General features: G+C 33.8%; 1 protein-coding gene across 1 annotated transcript in view; it reads right to left on the bottom strand.

The window, feature by feature from the left end:
* Positions 1 to 3,084: 3,084 nt before the first annotated feature.
* The window catches only part of Smp_164880 (putative 4.1 G protein), a gene marked incomplete at both ends in the record, with an annotated part of 82,594 nt that continues 59,928 nt past the window's right edge, over positions 3,085 to 25,750 (bottom strand). Inside the window, 5 exons of the mRNA XM_018799961.1 lie at positions 3,085 to 3,195; positions 8,351 to 8,389; positions 11,535 to 11,687; positions 21,339 to 21,407; positions 23,420 to 23,488. Coding sequence (XP_018653822.1) covers positions 3,085 to 3,195; positions 8,351 to 8,389; positions 11,535 to 11,687; positions 21,339 to 21,407; positions 23,420 to 23,488 — 441 coding nt within the window. The remainder of the gene's footprint in view (positions 3,196 to 8,350; positions 8,390 to 11,534; positions 11,688 to 21,338; positions 21,408 to 23,419; positions 23,489 to 25,750) is intronic.

Raw genomic sequence — 25,750 nt, 5'->3', positions numbered from 1 at the left:
CATCTCAGAGTTGATATTCACTCTGGGACTCGAACCCAGTACCCTACCATGCTTGTGAATTTAGGCTATATCGAGGCAATACGCACAGTATGCAAATATGCCAATTAGAGACTGACCAGTAGCAGTCCTAAAAACATCAATGGGAAGATCCAAACAAACAATACTAAGTAAATTTCAACTTCACCCCATTGCACAAGCATGTGGCTATCAGGACTCAGTGGCCGAGTGGATAACGCGATGGTGTTTGAGGCGAAAGGTACTGAGTTCGAGTCCCAGAGTGAACATCAACTCTGAGATGCAGGTACATCCAGCTGACGAGTCCCAAATAGGACGAAACGCGCGTCCTGGATTCCACTGCTAGCCACTATCCATCTTTGCTAACCATACTATTGTTTGTTTCAGATTGTGTCAGGTAGTGATAAGGGAATTAGTAAGTTGATTAGTACAACAGGAAGAAATATTAAGACATGACAAAAGGGATTTGATGTTGAATTAGATGACCTTGTATGCTATTAGAGGTATGTAGTCAGTTGTAGTTTCTCGATTACCTACAAGATGTGTTTCATTCTATTATGAACCAGTCATTCAGGATGCAGTAACTGTATCTTGCAAGTTGCTTTAATAGTCCTAAGCAACTTTGTTCTAACTTTTGAACAAATACGAATAATCTTAACAGTTGAGATTATGAGTCAATTGAAGCTAGACCACAATGGAAAACCCGGACGCACTGGACGGATGTTACGTCTTATTGTGGGACTCCTCGGCAAAGAGAAACCACCCCTTCTGATATTAATCAACATATGCTAACCAGTGACCGGCTTCAAGAGGTATTTCCTAGAGTTCTGATGAGAAGCAGTGACCAGTGGAGTTCAACTGGGTCTGTTGTGAGATAGTAACTCACTGAAGACAATAGTGAATGTGTCGCTCAATTTCGCGCATCGGTTGAAGTTACACACTAACACCGTTGGATGTTGGCTCAGTAGTCTAGAGGTTAAGCGCTCGCGTGCGAGACTGATAGGTCCTGGGTTCGAATCTCGTGAGGCGAGATCGTGGATGCGCACTGCTAAGGAAACCTACAATAAGAAACAGCCGTCCAGCGCTTCCAGATTTTTCATAGTGGTCTGGTTTCAATTGACTCATGATCTCAACTATTAAAATTACTATAATATCCACAAAAAACCATTCTGATATTAATTACTAATAATTTAGACACCGTGTGACCACTAATGAGTCATTTTCCCTCACATCCTTGTTAGATCTATGCTTGTACATCCTTATGTGTGGTTCGTCTGAGCACAGGTATGTTTACAGCTTATTTTATTCGTTGTCTAAGCTGATCTTACTGTGTCAATCTAAATTATATATATATATATATATATATATATATATTTATTAAGACAAACATTTTGGGGAAACAAACTAGGTAAATAGTCTATATTTAAGTTGCGAGATCCTCATTTTTGAATAGAAGCGGTGAAAGAGCTCCAAAATGTTGAGGACTAATTGGATGATTATCGCGCAATACTGTGAAAAGATTGTAGTTTTGAAGCGGGTTGGATTTTGACTCCATTCACTGGGAGATTAGGTGCTGGATTCCGTTAACATGTGAGGTCGTGTATTGGTACACTGTTGATGAGTCCAATATGACTACAATGAAACGCTTGTTTATTGTCCCCTGAGTTTTTGACAAAACATTAATTGATATCTAACAGTCAGTCACAAAAACCCTTTCTACAAATTTTCAATCTGTTTAAGTTATTTCAGGGTGTTCAATTTGAAATCAAGAAAACAGCCTTCAAAAGTCAATTATCAAAAACGTTGTCTTTGCATTTCATGTATTATTTATTGATTGAGGTTAGATGTGTACACCACTGGACGCCGACTCAGTGGTATACAGGTTAAACGTTCGCGCGCAAACCTTAAGATCCTGGGTTCGATCCCCTATGGTGTGTTCGTGTACATACACACTATACTGAGCAATCCCATAATGGAACGAAACAGTTGGCCAGTACTTCCAGGTCTTCAATAGTTATTTAACTTTAGTCAACTGATGATTTCAAATAACATTTGACGACCTCTACAAGCCCTACATTGATCTTTATTTGGATATCTATTTGTGTAAACTGTCTCATATTCCTTCTTGATGTTAGTTCGATAATTGTTAACTGAACAAATGTCTAGACATTGAGCTCATAATAATAATAATAATAATAATAATAAACGATACTTACCGGTTCAGTATGAAATCGTATTCTTGTTACACAAAAAAGCAAAGGAACAAAATTTTCGCTTTTAAAAGACTATATAGTAAATTCTATTCATAGAGAAAATGGAAAAACGCGACGTAGGAAGTAATACACAAGAGGGAACAAGTGTGGATGATCAGGAGTAAACTAAGGCAACATCGTATATATATATCTGTTGTTCACATATCTTTATGATTGTTGCCACTATCACCACGAGTATCACTATCACACCATGAAGAAGTATTATATCATTGTGCATTTAACATGTAAATGCTTGTATATACGCGCGTAAGTGCTTGTTATTAAAATGTGTGACACCGCATAACTTATTTACTAAAAAGCACACATACGTATATGCAAGGATTTACGTATTAAATACACAATGATATAATACTTCCTCCTGGCGTAATAGGGATACCAGAGGTGATAGTGGTAACAATCATGAAGATATGTGAATACAACAGAAACACCGATACACTAAAAGAGAAGAAAAATAACCAAGAATATATAAAAAGGAAAGTATTATCAAATAAGATATATGTAAACGGAAAAACCAATAAGAAATACAGTTGTAGTAGTAATAAAATGAAAAATAATCTCATCAACTGAGGAAAAACAAAAATTCAATTACGTAATGAACAATAATACAGTCTAATTGAGGCGAGGGTGAGTTAGATAATGAATCGGATGAAGAAACAGTTAGGAATAGAATTGTCATTGAATAATTGGATGAATCAATAAATGAATTGATTGATCGAAGAAGGAATAAATGTGAGTAGCTAGTTGTATTACATATATAAGTGAAAAGCAGTTATTGAATACCACTATCTCTATGTTTTTAAAGAACACTTTCTGATTTAGTTCCTATCTCCACTTGTCCAACAGGATTATTTAATACTGAAATATCTGGATCCAATTTAGTGACGGTTAACAATGCCATATTTAAATCCTATGGAAGTAAAAAAAAACAAGCTGCTTAATGAAAGAACATTGGACAAACGAACTGGTTTTATAAAAAAAAACTGAGAAAGAAAAAACTAGAACTTAATCGACAAGAATAAAATTCGAACATGGATCATTGTATTGGTTTGAAACATAAATATTAGTTGAATCAATGAAATGTAAATCCTCTGAGGGTGTCCACGAACCTACTGATTTTGTATGGATGAAGTTACGGGTATGAGGGGTAATATCACTTCCTGGCTGCCCACACCGTAGGAGGGTATTTTTTGAGGGACCTGAAAAGAGAATTTGGATTAATGTTGGTCTTAACGACCTGGGAGCGTGACCGCAGAGTCCAAGGGACAACTGCTTGAGGCCGGTCACGCATGGCCTTTTTGTGGGGGATTTTTGACGTTAGCTCCGTTCTTCAAAGGACCTTACCGCCGAAGACGGAAATCCGTGAGGGAAGGTGAGGCGTGACATTTTTAGGGTCGACCTTTTCTAACCCCTTCTTTCCTTGTAAGAAGACAGAATCGCTGCAGATGCTGGTTGTCCGAGGGAAACACCTTACTGTTGTCAGCAGTACGACTTCGCCCTCAGACCTTGAGTTGCTGCTGTTAGTCTTACCGTTTTCCAATCGACCTGCCTGGCATGGTAGAACTTATAGGAACATATGTTCCAGCCAATATAGCTCAGCTGGGTCATCACGATAGGCAAGCCCGACCACCGCGTCAAGGTAGCAGCTACGGTCGAGCATGGATGGTGGTAGGCTTCGATGATAGTAACAATGGTAATGGGAAACATTGGACATTGAGGTTATGGTCAGAAAAGACAGAATGGAAAGATGTGTATTTAAAAAAATATTAGAACTGAAGACCTGGAGAAAGATGAAGAATAAATGCTTGTTTCATCGTGATCGATTCTGAGCTGCGTTACATGAAGTACTCAAACACTGAACTTTGTGGACTGATATCAGATTCTGATTTGGTTGCTTTATATTTCCAATGAATATATTATATTGCAACTGACCTAACTCAGTTTTCACTTACAATTATCTTGACATCTAAATGTTTAAAATGGGTATTGCTTGAATATACATTATTTTAAAAAATCGATTTCCTGTTAAGCATTTATACTGAAATAAGTAACAACAGTTTGATTCCACAAGAGGATACAGATCCCACAGCAAAACTGGAAACGACAGAGAACATTGAACAACTGTCTCGTATCCAAAGCATAACAACACAACATAGGGCTGAGTTCAAACCTATCAAATCTCTATGGATAATGTCCAGACCCTAGGATCCTATGATTTTTAATAGTAATGTGCTAGCTCCAGCAAAAGACCTGATAACACTCTATCAGTACAGAAAAATAGTAGGTACAACGCAATTATATACGTACTCTGACAGAGGTTATGATGAAATGAACGGCGAGAATATAATGCATGGATGGACCAGAGTTGAGATAACAAGTCATTGATTTTGGTACAAAAGTTCATCCAGTCATTTTGGTATTATAGCTTATGTAAATTCGTGATAACAACCCTAAAACTAACTTCTAATCCTAACACACAGCTGTAAATCCTAACCCTGATTGTTCACATTTATAACCCAGTAAGTGGGCATTATCAAGGTCAACCTGGCGTCACTCAAAGGTCATCCGTAAATTAGTCTCACCAAATAGACTATAACAAATTCTGCTTTCTTTGAACAAAAGATTCTTTTTTTAGGTGGAGGATTAATTTCCAATTTAACCTGAACAATGGTACTCACAAAGTTCAAAAATGCAAGAAAACTTGTGAAATTCACGAGCTATAATTTAATTAGCATTCAATATTTTTTAACAAAATATATTTTGAATTATGACTAGTAATGTGGTAAGATATTAAGAATAAGTGTACATAGTGATTGAATATTTTGAAAGTACTGTTTAGCCGGGACAATGTAAACCTTTAAACAATTAACTTTAGGTAAAGGAAAATGATATCTGAGTTAAACATTTGTAAAATATGTGTATTTTAACTTTTATTTATAACCCTATCCTTATATGTTGTATTTTTTTTTACGGTCTGTGACATCCGATCTAGATACGTATGCTTATTATGCGCTTTCCTAATCGGTGATGCGAGTAAGCAGAGGAAATATTGGATTCCATAAGCAGCAAAATGTGTAGGTACACAAGCATTTGGTTCTCTGACTCAGACAAGAACTTGTAGCCTGACCATTGTTAGGACCTTACCTGATAGACTTTTTTCAATAACGTGCCCCTTTAGTATCGCACCTCCTGTTCGACCTTAAACTGGCATGGGAACATAAGTACGTGATATACCTTGTCCTACGTTGTAACTGACTGAATGAGGCTTCCTCAGTATCTTCAACTTCAAAATTTCGTACTGCACACATACATTGTGTAACTTGAATTGAAATTCTACATTGTATTACATTAACTAATAGTTTAAAAGAACATAAATTCCACCGGCAAGAAAAAAAAGCGTTTATTTATTTACACAGACATCATTTAAGCGTATCTCCGACATTTATTACATAACGCAGATGTGGTGCTAAGGTTATGACATTTCATCGCTTATAATCAGATAAGTGTAAAACAATATAACTTTTTCCCTTTGGCTCAAAGTTTAAAATCAGTAAAATAAGAGTGCCCGCAAAAAATGAAAATGGAGGGAGATAAGGCAGAAACGAATAAAAATAAAACATTACAGTCATTCGTATTTCCTCATGCTTCATTTACAAGACTGGAAAAAGCCTGTGTCAGCATTCACTTTTTGTAGTAATTGGAAAGTTTATGTATCTGGGTTGTCATATGAGTGCTGGTGGTGGCGTGGCTGACGATATCAATTCACGTATGCCAAAAGCCAGAGAGGCTTGCAACCAATATGGCCCATTTTTGACGCTGTCGTGATGTTATTCTGGCTGCAAAAGCCGTGTTTACAAAGCATCAATACGAGCGGCTCCGCTCTATGCTTTGGAAACCTGGCCTCTCCATGCTGAGGATATTCGGTGACTATGGCAATCAATTGTCGTTTTCACTGAAGAATTGCTGACATTTAGTGGAGCACCATGTTAATAATGCCGAGGCTCAGAAATGTGTTTAAAATGTCATTTCAGCAACTTCTAGGTAGATTTTTATTTTCTGACGCTGGGACTTTAGAAAAGCAGAGATGGTCAGCTTATGACATGGTGTCAAGGTATGAAAGAAAATTGTATAGGACTGACATCCGTTGGTTTATCTCCAATCCCTGATTAATATTCCAGAAGTGCGAATTCAGAGGCTTAATATATTATCAGATATGACTCAAATTAAAAGTTAATGATGGTCTGTTGCAGTCTTCGATATTATTCATAAAAGTAAGGGAAACTTCCTGAGCCAATTTGTTTCTCTTATTATACACTAATCTCAACTACCTATTTTTATTCATTTATTTGTTCAAGATTATACTCTCTTCCTTCTTTCTCTATCTCACCACAATATCATTTGCTTATTAGCGTGAAGGATATTTATTTTGGTGCTTATGTTCATCAGTAATTATGTTTTAAATAAATAAAATTAAGAAATTAATCGATTGTATGCCATATCACCAAATAATTTCAGTTAGTAGATGACAAACAATATGCGAGACCAAACCAACAAAATTCAATACACAAAGTTTCCACACTGTTCACATCAATAACAGTCAAGGACCTTATAAAATGATATCATGTTTGGTGTTGACCATCTCTCGCAGCTTTCTCCATCTGATCTACACTTCCATATTATCCAGAAGTACTTTATAATGGTCAAAGGCAGTGACAATATAGGAGAATACATATAGCACATACAAGCCATAACAAAAAAATCAACCATGGGCGAAATCGTCGAAACTATGTAACAACATGAATGGATACATTGTCCAAGCCAGCTTATGTATGCGCTCACGCATATACACACACAGCACGATAATCAAAAAGCGGCTGATGAACATATCATATGAACACGAAAATATACAACCGAGAGTAGTAGAAACAACAAAACAAGCAATTTCCTAAAATGTGGATATCGAATTGAATTTCAATACTATTGACAAAAGGAAGAACGAGTAGACAGCAAGCAGACCGAATTATAAATATGTGTCAGTCAAAAGTATAAGTAGATTAGTTACAGAGAGAACATTAACAACAACAAATTTATTACTAACTGAGGAATTAAGTTTCCGTTTGTTTATTTATTTACATTCCTTTTGCATAATCCAGTAGTACATATATACATCAATGCATTATCATGGTGTAATATAGTAAACAATAAGTTAGCAATAAAAAACATACATATATATATTTATGTACACACCGATATATATGTAAATATATTTAACATAGAAACACAGTTAACTGGTGAAAATTACACAGAGGTAAAATGAATAAATAGTAACAAGAGGAGGGTAGGAATTTGTGGAAACTGTAAAATTTACATTGTTCACGTACGTCATCAACTAGCCTTCACATTTATGCCTTCATTAGTGACTGACTTCAAGATGCAGTTCCTGGATTTCTCTAGTGAGAAGTTGTGATCAAACATGAAGTTCAACCACACTGTCTGAGACAATTGTCTACTATAAGCAATGGGAAATGGACTGCGCATTATTGTGAATCTACTGAAGTTAGGCATAGTAGTTGATATACATCAGTATGTCTATGTATCAGTCTGTTGTTTACCACTAAGTAATGAGAACATACAAAAAAGATAAAAACACAACGCATCCACCTACTACTTATTTGATTACATGAAAATAGATATTTGCCAGATCAGATGCAGTCAGGTGTTGGATAACAGACTAACTTTAGACGACGACGGCAACAACAATGACAGCAATGTATAACAATCACGAAAACATTATTTGACTATGTAAATATTTGCAAAATCTTGAAACTACGTAACTTATTTTTTTTAATTCAAAAGTCTGTTGATTAACTGGTAAAAGTTAAATACAGACCTCTTACCAGATGATCGTATAAATTGAAAGGGATGAAATTTATATGACAGTGACAAAGGATATACACACATACACACTAAGTTGTTATTATTGTTTTATGGAAATAAAAATAAGCAGAGAAAAAACCGGCTGAGATTTTCCTTTTCAATTTTTTATATTTAAAGTAACAACTCACTTCATCAAAATCATTACTAGATATAGGATGTCCATTAGTCTATTAAGGAAGATAAAAACAGAACGAAACAAAGATAAACTTAGTTAATAGAAAAAAAAGTAATTTCCACATGGAAATAAAATTATATATATATATATATTTAACGAGGTAAATAAACTCTGGATAGTAATAACACAAACTATGAAGTATTACACCATTGCCAGGAAGAGCTTGTAATTACCCTGTCGTTGATATACAACATTAAAGTCCGAGTAGTCTTTGCTGGTGTATGTGTATGTATTCTGTATGAGTTCCCTTCGGGGCCTGATATGTACCACGAATAGTATGTAGGTATCATTCAAGGGATGAGTCCCAGATGGCGCGAATCGTGTGTTCTCGATTCCACTCCGAGTCACAATTCATCTGTTCTATTAGAAAAATCATGTAAAATAGTGTTATAATTGTTTTGCTAATAAACTACCCAGCTACTCCTATTGCTTAGTATTCTTATACAATGACACTCGACAAGAACCCGAAATCAGAACACGTTGAACAGGTACGAAATTGTATTCAAAATAACAAGGATTGGTGAACAGCAATCAATCGTTAGAAAAACGTTCATATACTTAAAGTATATGTATAAGAAGCTTCTAGATGCTTCCCCAATGATCTGCCAGAGCTGATTGGTTTATAATTAGACAATCAGCGTGCGCAATCACGATCATGCACATAACGTGCCTTAATCCGGTTTATTTCCCGCTAACAAACAGTGATATCGAGGTATTATGTATATAATGTATAGAATGTACATATGTCAACAAAGACACAACAAAATTTATTCCTAAATACCTTTAGTGGAGTAGTTCAAACCCTTACCAATAATGACAAGAATATCATGAGCGTTACACAAGTTAGAGGCCATCTGGACTTAGTATTTAAGTGAATAACGGTGCTTAAAGTAAAATGTAGGGAGTTTGAGTCCTATTTTGAACATCAACAGTGAAAAGGAGGTAGACCTAGTTGGCGAATACCATCTCTAACCCATGGTCTATTTACACTAAAGAAACATAAAAAAATCACGATTTAGATATTGATTAGCAATGGATGTCAAGATGAGTATTCTATTATATTTGAGACTTGTCAGTTGCCAATATAACTCCATTCCAGTATTCATAGGTTTGGAATGAAACTTGAACACAGTAATTAAATCAATGAAAAGAGATGCATGGCTTCGATCTTATTGCCAGCTAATAATACCAAAAATATAAACAACTTATATTTTAAGACAGCCGTTCACAACTAAAATATAATATACTGATAGATAGACACTGATCAATTCAGTTGAAAATATGAATACTTCAGTTAACAACTATGTAAAACATTCTTTCATCTAGTTAGAAACATCGAACCTTAGAAATTAATTTAATTGTGCAAACCAAATCCACGGAATTTACAGATTCATTCAGATCTGAATGCATTTATCATCAAATTGATAGTTTGAATTTCTCATTTTTCAGATTCGTACCTAGCATTACCTATTTTTATTAATTAACCACAAGGAAATCCGGTAATAATTACATGTTTGTACAGAAAATTACACTCCCTGTAATCAGTTGTTCACTTTTCGATTTGTTTCTTTTATACACCTCAATCACATGAAATAGATTGTTGTGAAATTTTACAAAACTGTAGACTATCAAAATAGAAATCCGATTTAAAATGATCTAGAGAGCAGGGAAAGATCAAGTCACCATAACTTAGTTGAAACTAACAGGATCACTTCGACAGAAACAAATTGTTTTATTTCAAAAGAGGTATATTCAACTATCCTCAGTTTTCCTTAGACTACTTGCATACCGACCGCTGCACAGTATAAATTCTTGCTCCTCCCTTAGTGACTCCTGTTCATATTTATTTTTGTACTGCTTTATTCTTAATCTTCACAATCATTTATGCATTGATATATATGGTTCAATTTTGACAGTTTTATTGTTCACTAAAACAATGGAATTGATAACCAGTAGTAATCCGACCAGTTCAAATAGTCGCCATAGTTATTATTATTATTAGAGTTTAAAATAAAAACATGCAAATTAAGCATTGATTAATATACTACAAAGTCTGATGCGAACTGTATATTACTAATCTCGGTATTTTGTTTATAGGAAATATATTATACAACACCAGTGGTTAAATTTTGCATGGTAAGAGATATTTTCTACTTATTTGCCAAGATCGTGTTGTTGTTATTATAAATAAGTTTTGGCAAGTTATTCAAATGCGTGGTTAAACGGTTGACCTTAAACTAATTGATCCATCAGACTATTATAACGCCCATTAATGTAATACTTATAACTAAATTTCGACTATTCCCACGCATTACGTATAATTAGAATGGAGGTGATGTCATGATTAGTTTGTTGTGCAATCACCTTAGCAACGGGATTCTAACTTGGAAATAATTTAAATGCATATATGTATAAAGGAGGTCCCATCAAGGAGTGTTTCAAGATTGGCTTTAGTTGCGAATTCATTGAGTTTACAATAATGAATATTAGCCATAGGGAAACATAGTACTGTCTAATACTATATCAAGTCTACATTAATTATTCTAGATTCCAGACAGACCGATTTATTTATCATACTTGAGTCAAATTTCGACCTTGTTGATAGTTCGCATATGACTTTGACTGTTTTAATATGAACGCATGTAAATGTATCGCTATTCCGATCCAGCACAAGTCTTTAGCTTATTTTTGTCTGGCTATGAACATTGAGTCACGCTTGATCGAAAGGAGTTGGGCCATTTGCCTTCTACGGTGTGCTTCTTTTCTCTCAATGTCTGTCTGACAGGGCAACGAGTACATCAAATATACGTAACCGGAATTCATTCTTTTATTTGACTTGTTTTATTGCATTATCTACTAACTCGAAATAAGTCGATTATTGGATATGAGAGTAGCCAGGATGAATATTTCTTTATCACCACTCGAACGAATTGGAGCCAGATCAACAGGATACTGAAACCAAATCCTCTAATAAATGACAAAAAATGTTACACACACTGTTTAATACAAACAGCTTTTGGCTGATTCGAAAAAACGAGAATAAAAATCGTCATTCATAAACTGTTTAATAAGTTCTTCACACGATTACTATATTTATTGACACAATTAAAAAAATCAAAAGATAAATAAGAACTTACATGAACGATTTGACCTGTAGTGCTTGCAATAATACGTTCACTAACAGTTTTTGTAGTAGTCACTTCAGAACGTTTAACAATACGTTTGATCATTTTACCATTTTCATCATGAAATGTTTCTGTTTCAATTTGTGGTTCACTTCTTTCAATCGACTAAAGAACAAATAATAGCAAGTGTTATGCAATATATACAAAAATTGTTATTTTACACCTTTAGTAATTGACTTCTGTTTTATTATTAATTTAGATGTATCATTTCACTTACGCCTGTTACCACTTATGGAGGAGCATAAGCTGCCTACCAACATTATCCATTGAACTCTGTCCTGAGCAATCCTTTTCAGTTGCTGTTCATTTATTCTGTCTGTTTTCAATTTTCCACTCAAAGTACTCTTTGGTCTTCTTCTTTTCATTTTACCTTCAGCATTCCAAGTAAGCACTTGTCTCGTGATTCAGTTTGATGATTGTCGTAATGTATATCGTATCTACCTCCAGCGTCTTTCTTTAATTTCCTCTCCAGCTGTAAGCAGATTTCTTTTCTCCCAAAGTAGGATGTTGCTGATCGTATCGAGCCAACGGACATTGAGTATCTTACGTAGACATTTTTTTACGACTACCTGTACTTCCTTGACGATGGTTGTAGTAGTTCTCGAAGTTTCAGCACCGTGCAGTAGAACTGTCTCTACATTTGTGTTGAAGATTCTGACTCTGATGTTGATTGAGAGTTGTTTTGAGTTCCATGTGTTTTTCAACTGTAGGAATGTCTCTATCGCTTTGCCAATCCTCACCTTTACATCAACATCAAATCCGCCACATTCATCGATGATGCTATCCAGCTACGTGAAAGTTTCCGCTTGTTCTAGAGCTTCCCCATCAAATGTGACTGGTTTGGTGTTTCCCGTGTTTTACTTGAGAATCTTGTTTTTCCCCTGTGTACGTTGAAGTCTACTACTGTTGAGGCTTCTGCAACACTGGTTATCTTCACCTGGATTGGAATTTAGGTGTATGTATGTCTATAAACGCTCTATCGACGGTTATCTCAGTGATTTCAGCAGCTATAAATTCATTGTGTTTATTATGAAAGTGATTCGCAACGGGATATTAACAATAGGGAAATATACATCCCCTAAAAAATACTCATTGAACAAGTTTGTGGTTATTGAGAATCTGTAGTAATTATTTACCAAGTGAATAAAGATCTAATGTTCAGTGATGAGTCCTCAATATTAGTATGCTTATCGAAATGTAAAAGTAGACTCAACTGATAGGTTCTGAATACAGTGAAATATGCAATCTGAAATGGCGTATTAGCTAATAACTAGAAAATACAATATTACCAAATATCATCTCGATTGATTGTTGATATGGACTGGAATGTCAGATAGACAAAATGAAACAATTCGCACTCTCTTTACAGTGCAATAATTGATTTTATGTTGTAATAAACCGACTTCAATCAAATAGATTTTATTTCTAGTAATTCGCTAAGTTGTTTTCAGTACACTGGAAGTATTTAAAATTATTCCTTTTAAACTTACCTAATTTAGTGTTGTGTAATTACATTTGAATAATAGGGGAAAAACCAATAGGAAAAGGAGGATTGTTAAGAAAAATAATTCTTTATCCTAACGATGAAATTTCACATATAAGGTTAAAATGAAACTGATAACATGAAGAAAGAAAAACAGTGATAAAGAAAATCGTTCAGTGATTGTCGAAAAAAATGAAGATGTTAGTAGAAATGAATGAAGCAATATGGAGTAAAGTTACGTGAAGAACTCGAAGGAATGGGCAGAAAAGAATGAAATGACTATATATATATATATCTGGAATAAGCAGTCAGTGAATTATTACTTTACGAACTAATTCCATGTGTTGGTGTCTGACCAAACAACCACCTTTCTATTAAACGGTAATGCGTTCAACATGGAACATTAGACATTTATGACAAATCACAAGTTGATTATAATCAATTGATCGACTGTCTATGATTGCAAGGTGTGCTCTACTCTATTGAAGTTTGAGTTATTATTGTACCTCGTATTAAAAGCGATAACATTCGGTTTGTAAATGAAAACAGTTGATGTGTTAGCGAATGATCACAATACAATGATAACTATTTCGTGTTGATGTTTAAAGTAGGAATAAAGGTTTGACCGTTAGTTATTTTGAATAGACCGATTCCAGCAACGACTGAGTTTTCCACTAGTTGTTGTCTATTTCACAAATAGATGATAAAAGACAATAATTCTACGTCCATATACATAGTGGGTATCCATAACCTTACCGAGGGTCGAACTCAGGAATTCGGGCTTCGCGTACGAACGCTTAACTTTAAGATTACAGACCAGGAACCCAATGGTTTGCATGTTCAGATTTGAATCAATTCGTGATATATATATATATACGCACAAAAATAAAACATGTTAATAAAAGGTTATAATTGTAAACATATAAATTCATGTAAATTAGAGTACTGATGTTTGAATTGATATCTCACTCACGAAAATATCACTATGTTAAAAATCACCGATGCATACAAACAGATGTTTATTAATAAATATGAAGTTAACATGGTCATGTTCGTATTATAGAATATAAACAAATTAGTATATGACGATGACACAATGGTATTTTATTACACAATCGACTTCGTGTCATATATATAAGATATATAAAACAATTGGAGTAGATGACGACCATTTTCTACAATTCAACTGAACTACTACCCCTCCTTTGGATGTTCTGTCATTTGAAGTTGTTCAGTAATAAATCTTATCATGAAGTGCTCATATAGAATAATAAATATTTGTACGCTACAAACGTATTATCTTATTTTAAGTAGTACATAGATCAATCAGTGGTCACACATAGTCAATGTAGAATCTGACCGAATTGCGTGTTGGTATAAGTTGTCACCACCACTACTTCTACTATAATAACATACACTATCACGATGAGAAGCTAACAAAAGAGATCAGTATAATTATAATATCAATGATGCTGAGAGCGACTACACATTGAGAATATAGTTGCAATAAGCAATGCCATACGAAATCCCTAATTAATTGGGTTATCATGCAGGTAAGCTGCATTTCACCCAACAAAATATATAAGACTAATAACTTCATGGACTGATACAACATTTTTAGTTTGGTTGTATAGTAGTTATCAGTTTTAGGCTTATATCTACAAAATTTCGTTTAGAAAGTTCAATCGTACAGCTGAATTTGATGAAATGAAACATTTTTAATTCTCAAAAATCAATTGAATTGATTCATATTGTCACATTTTGGAAATAGTACGTATAAATAAATATATAAGGCTAATAGAATAAATAAAATATAAGTAACAATATGAAAGATCCGACAATACACGAAAATAAGCAAAATAAGGTATGTACAAATTGAAATAATACAAAAACGTTAATACCTTCTTTATGGAACAAGACAATAAATTATTTCGTAAGATTATCGGTTGTCAGTTTCTATCCCATTTAAAGTATTATACGCAATCTAGAGAATCTACACTTTCTTTACAATGAGTAATTTAATCGACTGCTAACTATTTATTCATGACAGTATTGAAGAACATACAGAACTCAATAGTGAACAACCAAACTATTTTTAACGATATTTCAAAATACATTGGAAATCAACTGTATATTCAAATATAAAGATGATGTGATCTCACATCTATGAGTTATGGTTGAAATAAATGTACTATTATTGATCAACAGAGGGACTTTGATAGTGTATATGAGAAGTATTATAATTATTATAATTATTAAGCAAGTCTGGAATTTTGGACTCAGTGATTGAGAATCGAACATTTCAGCCACTGAAATATTCACATGAAAATTAGGCTTTATTTAATTGAATTATTGGTGTAGTTTTTTTTCATTTAATAACAGTTCTCGTCATTGATTTCAATCAATGAAATTCAGAGAGCATTAAACAGCTGGTTTGAGACTACTCCCTAGAAATGCATACTCATGATCAAAAAAGTGCGAAACCTAGAATTTTCTTTGTATTACAGCTAGCAGCAATTCCAAAGCCAAAAGGAACACATTTCCAAATTCAGTCAATTAGCAGTGAAACAATCAATGAGACAATCAAATAATGCTGTTTCACACAATGTATGAATAACTTACATTCATGACGTTAACTATCATGCTACTAAGTTATATAATACTTAAGTACTAAGTAACAAGAACGTGAAATTTCACTTATTAAAATACATTGAGTTTACATAAAATGTAATTGACGATACGGCATAATCTTTATTCTGGAAAAAAGTTGTCAACGAATTCATTCTAGGTTGTGTTTTAGTGGGGGAAAATGCCTCCAAAAATCTCTGATAATTTTATTCAAAAAAGTTTATCTTAACAAAAAAAGTAAGTATTGAGTGTTGTTCCAGTAAGAAATCGTCAACCGTAAAATAAATCTTCTAGAAACCTATGAGAACAACAATTAATTGGTCACAGTGAAGTAGTGAGTGACTGATGTCATGTTTATCTAGTCCTTTCAATCAGTTAGGATGTAATGTTCAGGTCACTAATCTAATTGAATCGACATAAAGTGTACTGTGTCGAGATCTTAGATACTTGAAGGTAACCCATAGGAATTCGATCATCCCTTAAAGGACTAAGTGAGCACTACATTGTTCAATATTCAGAGATCAGTCATTTGTAAACATATCTCAGTTCGACATAAGGCCAGTTGCAGCCCGAATAGTTCAATATGATAACGTTTAAGACTGTGAGATTAGGTGGTGCGGGTTTCGAATCCTACAGGCCCAAAACAACAGTTCTCTTGATATTACAAGTAGATCCTGCTAACGAGTGTCAACTACTAAGAAGCTTAGATCTAAGGAGATCTTGTCGATTACCCCCGACCACCTAACGTACAGGTCTTCCGAAAAAATTTAAACAACCTTATACTAGTGTGCATGTACATGCAGCAGATAGAGTATAGTGTAAATGAAAAACTGAGTCACTGAAAACAAATCATACTACGCCTCTGCCCGAAAAAAGAAACAAGACAGTAAACAGATGTGATGTAACTAAAATATACGAAGCGAAAAATATGGATGAAAAAAAAAATAGTAGACAAAAAAGTCATAACAGCAATGATAATTGATAGGTGTACCGTAACTACACACAAAATTTCTAACTTCATTATATACTACATTTATTTATTCTACACTAGTTTAATCTCACTATCAACATCATCATGCTTTCCATCAAATTAATATTAAAATGAATATAAAGGATGGTTAATGCTACGAGTTGTTGGATGTTTTCATGGATATAATCTCCTTCAAATGAATTGTATTTTTAATAGTTGGGATCATGAGTACATTGACTTACTATGATATCTACAGAAACCCCTTCTGAATTGTATTTCTTTATGACTGCTAACCGAAATCCATCTTTTTTTTCTCGAGGAATGAAATTTAATGAAAAGCAAACATTGACTACTACTACAAGTACTACTGCTAGTTAAGTGGCTTTTAGGAGGAAGATTTATTAACTTTCAGGATTTCCCAAACAACTAATAATTTCAATATTAGAGAAGTGAAAAAAAGATTTAAATTGGTATGATCATTAGATATGATAAGTTTATAAAGAAAGAACTAAAGTTAAAATTAATGCAAACGACAGTTGTCGACATAACACATACACAAACACGCCTAGGTGGTAAGCTTTAAAGTTATGGTGGAAATAAATCAAATGAAAAAGAAACACCAGTACTTCATGAATAAATAATGCATGCACTACTGATCGGTACTCCAATTTGAAAAGAATTATTCTATTTTGAAATAATGTACGGTAATTCTTAATAATTACACACGATTGTAAGATTCTTCGAATATGAAATGAGATGTATACGAACTAAATAAACCTGGTTACTGATAAATAAGATACACATCAAGAATAATCCCACCTCTTTCAGACAGACAGAAGAGACAGGAACCAGAATTCAGGAAGCCTTACCATAAGCTCAACAACCGGCCCCAGGACTTGAAGTTCCAGGTTTGATCCATGATAGTGTTATGGATGAATAATTCTGAAGAGTTCCACAATAAGACCAGACTGTTTCTTAATTGTCAAGTTACCTAACTGAAACCAGTTCATGATGCAAGACTATATAACTAGATGGGTAGTGGTCCTGACAATTCGGTTCTTGGTTTATTTTTCTGAATTTAGGCAGTTATTGTTGGTTATCCTACCCCTGTTAAACGTACAGATTATCACGAATAAACGTGTACTATGTGAAAAATAACATGTAATATACTGCTTATTCTAATGCATGGATATTTTCCATATATATCTTAAGCTATATATATATATATATTCAAAAATACCCTACAAAGTGCAGATTTCATCGTAGAATAGAAGCCAGTATATTTGAATCATTGACTAAAGTTTGTTATTATGTCCGATAGTTATATATATATATATATATATATATATATATAACTACGTTGGTTCAATCAATATTAGTAGAAAAGATCAGAGACAGACAACATAATTCGAGGAAGAATTTACTGAATATTAAGAATGGGTGTTATTTTAAGGCAGTGTGCACCATTCAAACCCACTTTGAAGTCATATCTTCGGCAAACAACTTCAACCAATAGTTGGTCACCACTAACCAGTCAATCTACACCAATTTCCAGTCTTACCAATTACAAACACAAATCATGAATAAGGGAGTTTAACATATATAAAAATAATTTACTCGGATCAAATCAGTTAATAATAATGGAGTATTTAAAATTCATGATGACTAAATAGAGAAAAGTGGAACATTCGAAAAAGACAATTCTCTCTTCCACACAAATTCTTTTGCTGAATTGAAGTTGATGTTTATTCATGTCTATCTGATATGACTGCGTTATTTTTTCCTAATTACAAATACTTGAATAAAATTTTGTAAAACATATCGACATTATGAATAAATTCTATTAGTTTTGGGAAAGAATCTAATGTAGTGGTTGTTCAGTTAAAATAATTTTCTGAAGATTCGTTTAATCTGTATCTTGTATTCGTTACAGATTTATCTCAGTTAAATTACTACTGAAAACCAGAAGGGGGCACTGAACAGCTGTTTTATATATAAAGCTTATCAGCATTGTATATCTAAGACTGCACTAGTAGATAAAACTTAGGTGCTTTTATGGTGTAAGCTTAAACATAGTTAGAATCATTAAGCCGGAGTCCAACGATATATGATTTTGACGTCAATGAGATGCCAGAACTGAGATGAAATAGAGACAATTAAGGTCTAAAAATGTTTTCCTCAACAGGAAATGCTTTCAATAAAACTGACAGATCCCAATTTAAATTTTCTGTGCATATTCGTATTGAGCATTGTGTATTAGATCAAATACAGAAGTATTGAATGAGTTTCTTTGTTTACTTTTTAGGATAGTTCAAGTACTTACCTTAGTAGATAATTGAGAACTGGATAGGATCCGTGTCTATGAATTTGTAGTGCATTTAACTTTTAATGTTTAGTGTGTATGGAATATCTAGTATCTATTTGTTCATTTAGTGGGTGAATGCTGTGTAAAAGAGCATAATTTCCATTGTGAATTTCATTTCAGGCTCCAACTTTTGCTTAATTTACTTTCTTTCATATAGTAAGTTGGGATGCATTAGTGTTGTATTCATAGAATATATATGGGAACAGGTTTAGACCATTGAAATGAAAGGTTCAGTGAAAAACATACCTTTATATACAGCAAAGACAGCCCAAATGAGTGAAAAAAATGCTCGAAAATGCTAGATATCACACTTTTATTGGATATAGAAACAAGATGGTTGTCTTCAGACATGGATACAACAGCATCAAGAGCAAAGTTAAAGGTGCGAAGAAGTAGAAAGAAAATTGAAAATGAATACGAGTATAAACAAAAAATAAATCATATGAATGAATGGATGAATCAGTAAAAAATGACTCATCACTCACCTAAGCATTCAGTGATTCACGAGAGTAAGTGAATTTGCATAACATAAAATGAAAAAGAAATGAGAAGATAGGAAAAGAGGAAGATAAAATGCCATAAGACTAAGGATTATCATTACAATATATATAAGAAATAACATCACACACGATACCAGACATGGGTGATGTTTATATTGCTTCCAAGTGAATAACAGTAGTAACAACATCATGTATGCACAGACTGCTACATGATCAAACAGCACAAGCTTGAAATACTCACATCACAAATTGTCGATAGACAATAATTATAAATACAATCACAAAATATTGAAGGTGTGGTTGTCAATTTTATTAACTTAATCAACAATACAACAATATACTTTTGTTATTAGGCGGAAACTGCTATGTCAATACATCAGAATATCAGCGTTTGACATGTATACGTAATCAATGTGCGCATGAATACTCAGACAGGTGTAAAGGAGGAAGAAAGTAGATTACAGATCGGTAAGCAAAGAAAGTATATAGGTAACAAATATTTGTTAAATGCTAATCTGTGAATACTTCTACTACTACCGCTGCTGTCAATACAAACTACAACTGTACATTCACACAGATGAAAACAATAGGTAGAAAGGAAAGTTAAAATAAACGAATCGTTATCCATCTTTCTGTTTCTATGTTTAGGCGTCGTTATGTTCTTTTTACACATGCGTATGTATACATACACTTAATGACGTGCACACAGAACAAGTCATTCTGACCTCGAGTTGTCATGGTTAACTAGGTTAATGAGACAGAGAGGAGATGGAGATGTAAAGTAATCAACGAGTTTGTCAGTCAGATATTGACTATTACATATTATTTGAGGTGGATTATTACCGATGGACCACTTCAAACATTATTATTATTACAAGAAAGTGGCTATCAGGACTCAGTGGCCGAGTGGATAACGCGATGGTGTTTGAGGCGAAAGGTACTGAGTTCGAGTCCCAGAGTGAACATCAACTCTGAGATGCAGGTACATCCAGCTGACGAGTCCCAAATAGGACGAAACGCGCGTCCTGGATTCCACTGCTAGCCACTATCCATCTTTGCTTACCATGCTTGTGAATTTAGGCTATAACGAAGCAATACGCACAGTTAATCACTTAATTATTTGATGTCGAATCTATGGTGAGATTACTTTTACGTTTAAATTGGATTTTAAAAATAGTTGTGTATTTAAGACAAAACAAGCAAATAAGTAGCATCTATATTCAAAGAATAAATAATACAATTAATACATAATCTCTACACTAAACTAGTTTCAAATATTTCAGATTAAAACAAAAAAGTAAACAGTGGTTCATGGATATATTCTAAAAGAACACATTTTCAATAGATTGACAATGTGTGTGTACATTTCAGATTAGTTAGTATTGTTGTTTTTTCCCCGTTAAATTGTTTATTTGAAGAGATGACAGACTACATTTCAATCGTGCATATCTTCACAAAGGCTGAAGGTCATACATAGAGACAGATGTACAAATGCAAACAAAATAAAGTACCAGTGAAACAAAGAAAAGGCGGGAGCACTGGTTACAACAGAAGTGAGAAAGGACGCTTGGATAGAAAGAAAATTAGTAAACATCATTAATTATATGCACAGTTCTCATTGTTTTTCAATCCACGTAAGTAGGTAGGTAGGTTAGAAGAAAACGCACTAGTGTAAACACACGACCCATTTAAATTGGAGTCTAGCAGCAGTAATAATAATAATAAATCAAAATTATTAATACCATTACTCAACAACGGTCGCCAACAATAACGATGATACCAATAAGAAAAATTAGTTAATGCAACTAACCTGCATTGTTTGTCGAATTGATGGTTCTAAAATAGTTGGATCAATATATGACCACCCTTTCACTTTCCGCTGTATATACACATACATATTGAATAAAAAAAATCAGGTAGATAGATAAAGAAAATAAGAGTTCAATTAAATATTTGAAACAAAAACGGAGAAACGCACTAATCAATCAACAATAAGGTTACATATTGTCCAGGTTACCATTACTCAATAGACAACTTGTAAGTGGAAAGAAGTATACAGTGATAACAAAAAAAGACCCAAGATCGAAAAGTAATAGATACAACTACAATTCAATTCAAGTCGATCAGTTAGTCGGAGCGTAGCACATAACATATGTGTACATCGTACATTGTTGCTATGTCCCATTAATACAGAAAAATCAACTGAGAATGTCTACGGGGGCTGACATTATTGATAACGTATGGTGTTGTTTATTACCTAGTCTGTGGTTGTATGTTGGCATAGTATTGCTGACATGGTGAATTATTATTTCACTGAAAACATGGAACCACTGGACGGATGTTTCGTCCTCTTATAGGACTCCTCAAAAGTGTGCACCCACGATTCCACACACAGGAGTCGAACCCAGGACCTTCACTCTTGTATATGAACGCTTAAACTTCAGACCACTGAGTCGGTATCCAAAGATGCACACATGTAACTTAAATCAATCTACGGTATTATGCGACTATCTTTTATTGTGCTCGCTGAGTACATTCTACACGCTTGACACAGTTTTGTCCCACTAGTCACGGTTTCTCACGAGAACTCCGGAATTTTTCTCTCGAGTATAGAGTTGTAGAGATTGTTGAGTTTATCATTAGAAATAATAATTATAAATGGGCATTAAGCCTAACCTCATACATTACAAATTCAGATGTATTAAACTAGGAGGAGTTGGTGTTTTATGTAAACGGTCGTTTAAGCTAAATGTAACCGTTTTCTTCAAGATACTAAGTAGATTATCTTCTATATTTAAGTAATGCAATTCAGTTTGTGGAATAGCCGAATCATCTAGTTTGTACCCCAATATCAATGGTAAACATGACTTGTGGTATTAAATCTACTCACACACTTTCTCGTTGAGGATGTGAAGCAGTCCGACACAATATATTGCTTGAAACAAATTCGCTACCATAACCTTATATTATACACATTGGGTAATTATTTTCCTACATTCCTTCTTCCAAGTTTTAGATGATCCTATGCGTGTCACCTTGCAACATGAGACTAAGCTTGACTTACGCTACATTACTTCGTTTTTTTCTGTCCGCTTTGCAAACCATAACTTTGTAATTCTCACATGGGAAAAACATTGATTTAAAAATATTTCATGACTATAAAAACACATAACATTATGTATATGTCATTTCATTAATCTACTTACTTTCATACATACTATTTATCAGACATAACTCTATTATTTACAAGATTGATAACTAATACTGTGTATATGCTGTCAATAAAGCTATAAATTAAAAGTGGTGTCGTCCATGAAGATGCATTTCTACAAGCATCATTTTATACCTCAGAAATTTCATGATAATCTCCGCAAAAAATATGCGGTGGAAAGAATAATTTATGTACTCAGATTTGATACATGCGAACATACAATCAATGGTGGAACATGATATGACATTAAATCAATCAGACACAAAACTTTTAGCTAGTCCTACTAGTTACCATTTTTCATTGTTAGTCAGTCGAGTTTGTTTAATTTTCCTTCGAACATGTGGTGACTAGATTGAAGTATACTTTGTCAATGTCGAATGATAAAGCTAACAATCATGAAAGATGAATCATTCACTGTGTCTGACAAGTTATTCAATGAATAACGCCATATATTATGGGTAAAAAAACAACCCATTAAATGCTGAAAATACTATGGATCTACCATACACATATTTGATTGGACAACCATTAAACACATAAATTACTTAAGATTGTCAGACAATTTATTTATTCTATATATCAATTATATTATTTTATCTCGTGGTGTTTATGGTGGATATGCATATAACTGAGTTGTCAAGATATATATATATATATATATATATATATATATGACTTACTTCAGGACCCTTACGTCTTGAACGTTTTGTACATTCAGGAGGAGCACAGCATACAGGCGTCCAATCAGGCTAAACAGTGTGAAAAAAAACAGGTGAAACTACTGAAATGATAGAGAATACAATGTTTTGTTGGTCTCTGTGAAGTAAAACGTGTACAGATGAATAATCAATCAAGGGGCGTAGGAAGAAAATATACACAACTTGCATATTATATAATAATACACAAGCAGTTTGCAATGAAGACAGCAATAAGAATCCACTAGCCTCATCTGTATTTCAGATGTAAACGGTCTAGAAAGCACAATAGATCGATTATGAGAACAGCCTGTGGGTGAATTCAAAGAAGGTCTAAGAAAATTAAGAACGAGCCGAAGATATTCCATCCAATCATCTTTTTGAAGAATATTTCAGGATTTCCACGTGTAGCTTCCTTATTGGACAAATGATAAAACTCCCTGTATGCAGAATGGATGACTATAATGATGATTTCGTTTTTACTAAAAAACCGTAAATACGTGATAGTTTTATACCATATTTGACACTGGAATAGCATTCCTTTCACTTGTCTTCTGCCTTCTCATTTGCGACTTGGAGTGTTCTAGCGTTCAAGTTGTACGCGGTATGTTAAGAATGGAAGCCCTAGATATAATATCAATCGTTCAGTCGTGAACAATGTTGTTTGTCTGCTCCTATTAGTGTTGATCAGATTTTATCAGTTAAGTTGAAAAGTGGCTACCACAGTCTAAGTAACTTGATATTGCGTGTATCGTGTTGAGATGCTAGGTGGCTAAATATAGTCTGCAGGAAATTTTAGACCTAGATTTCATGCTATGTGGAACTTAATGTAGTATTGAGGAAGTTAATGCTTCTTGGCTGGTTTTACCACTTATCACCCGGCTTCACAATCTGATTAGTTACCACTGAGCCATTTAGACTGTGACTGACCTTCTGTAGGACATCTCAGCATGGTGCACGTGATGTCAAATTACGTGGACCAGTAGCTACAATGCAACTTGATCGACAAAACTCGACTAGGACTAAAAGGAGTAGAAAAATGGTAAAAAAAACCAGTTGTAAATATCTCAGTCCAGTTTGTGAAGCTGAGTGACCAGCCAAGAGGCAGTAGCCCCCCCCCCCCATCAATAATACAGGGACACATGTCGTATGAGTTTTAAATGGGACGAGACCTAGGTACAAAATTTCCTTCATACTACCTCCGACTATCTAATAGTTAAGAAGTACGTCACTCAGTGACTGGAAGGGAAAAAATTAAAGCAATAAACAAATGAAGATAAAAGAATTAACACTCATGAAGAAAACCAGTCAGATAGATATAACCCCACTAAAAGAAACGTTCATTACTACAGATAAAAAAAGGCCGTTGCTTCTTTTCCGTTTTTTTAAAAAAGCTGTTCATCAACAATGTTGTAGTTTGTAAATACAGCGAGCAAGTCGTGGTGTTCATATGTTTCGGAAGTTGTATTACAACAACTGGGGTCAACGCACACATGTACCAGTCTTTAGGATGATCATGATTGACTGACTGACCACGTACTTTAAAAGCAGAAATAGAATTTTTTTGAATGATTCAATTTTTTGAACTTTAAAAATAGAAAATAGAAGGAAAAATTAGGAAATAGATTGGATAGTGATTACTCAATCAGGAAAGCCTCACAAATAAAGTGATAATAATGATAGCCACCAAAAACATATTAATACACTTCCTATTTGTCAACACAACCAATTGAAAAACAACTAATGACAGAGAGCTGAAATCAATTGATCGAGAAAGTACTCCAAATCAAGTGATTCATTCCAGAGAATTTATAGAACACGTGAAACTATTTGTTGTTAGCATTACCATTTGTAAAGGGATTGCGCTTTTTCGTTGTAAATGATTAAAGTCTGATTGTATTTGATCAAACAAAATGTGCATCTACATATGGGTGGTTAGCAGTAAAAACATTAAAAACACGAAACTATAAAACTTTTACAAATGACAGCGAATACCATAACTGCTGGACAAATTGATGGCTATCATAGATTATTGGTTAGTTTGGTGGGTAATGATTAAGTATTCAAAGAAATAAGTGCTGAATCGGAGTTTCAAGGTTGAGGTGTAGTTGTAAGTACATTCAACTGATGAACAACAAAACGGACAAAAATAGAATCCTGAATAGGATTGTTGGCTATTTATCCCAAATATTAATTCTAGTGGGATGTTTATTTCATTATCAGAAAACTAGTTTACCTTCTCGTATTTAAATTTCAAACAATCCAGTTAGATTAAATGACTGACGAAATAAGTTTATTTAACCCTACGCAAAGCAA

The sequence above is a fragment of the Schistosoma mansoni genome, chromosome W (genome assembly GCF_000237925.1).
Source record: "Schistosoma mansoni strain Puerto Rico chromosome W, complete genome".
NCBI classification, from domain to species: domain Eukaryota; kingdom Metazoa; phylum Platyhelminthes; class Trematoda; order Strigeidida; family Schistosomatidae; genus Schistosoma; species Schistosoma mansoni.
The sequence above is the reverse complement of the archived record's forward strand: the minus strand, read 5'-3'. Positions and strand labels throughout refer to the sequence as shown.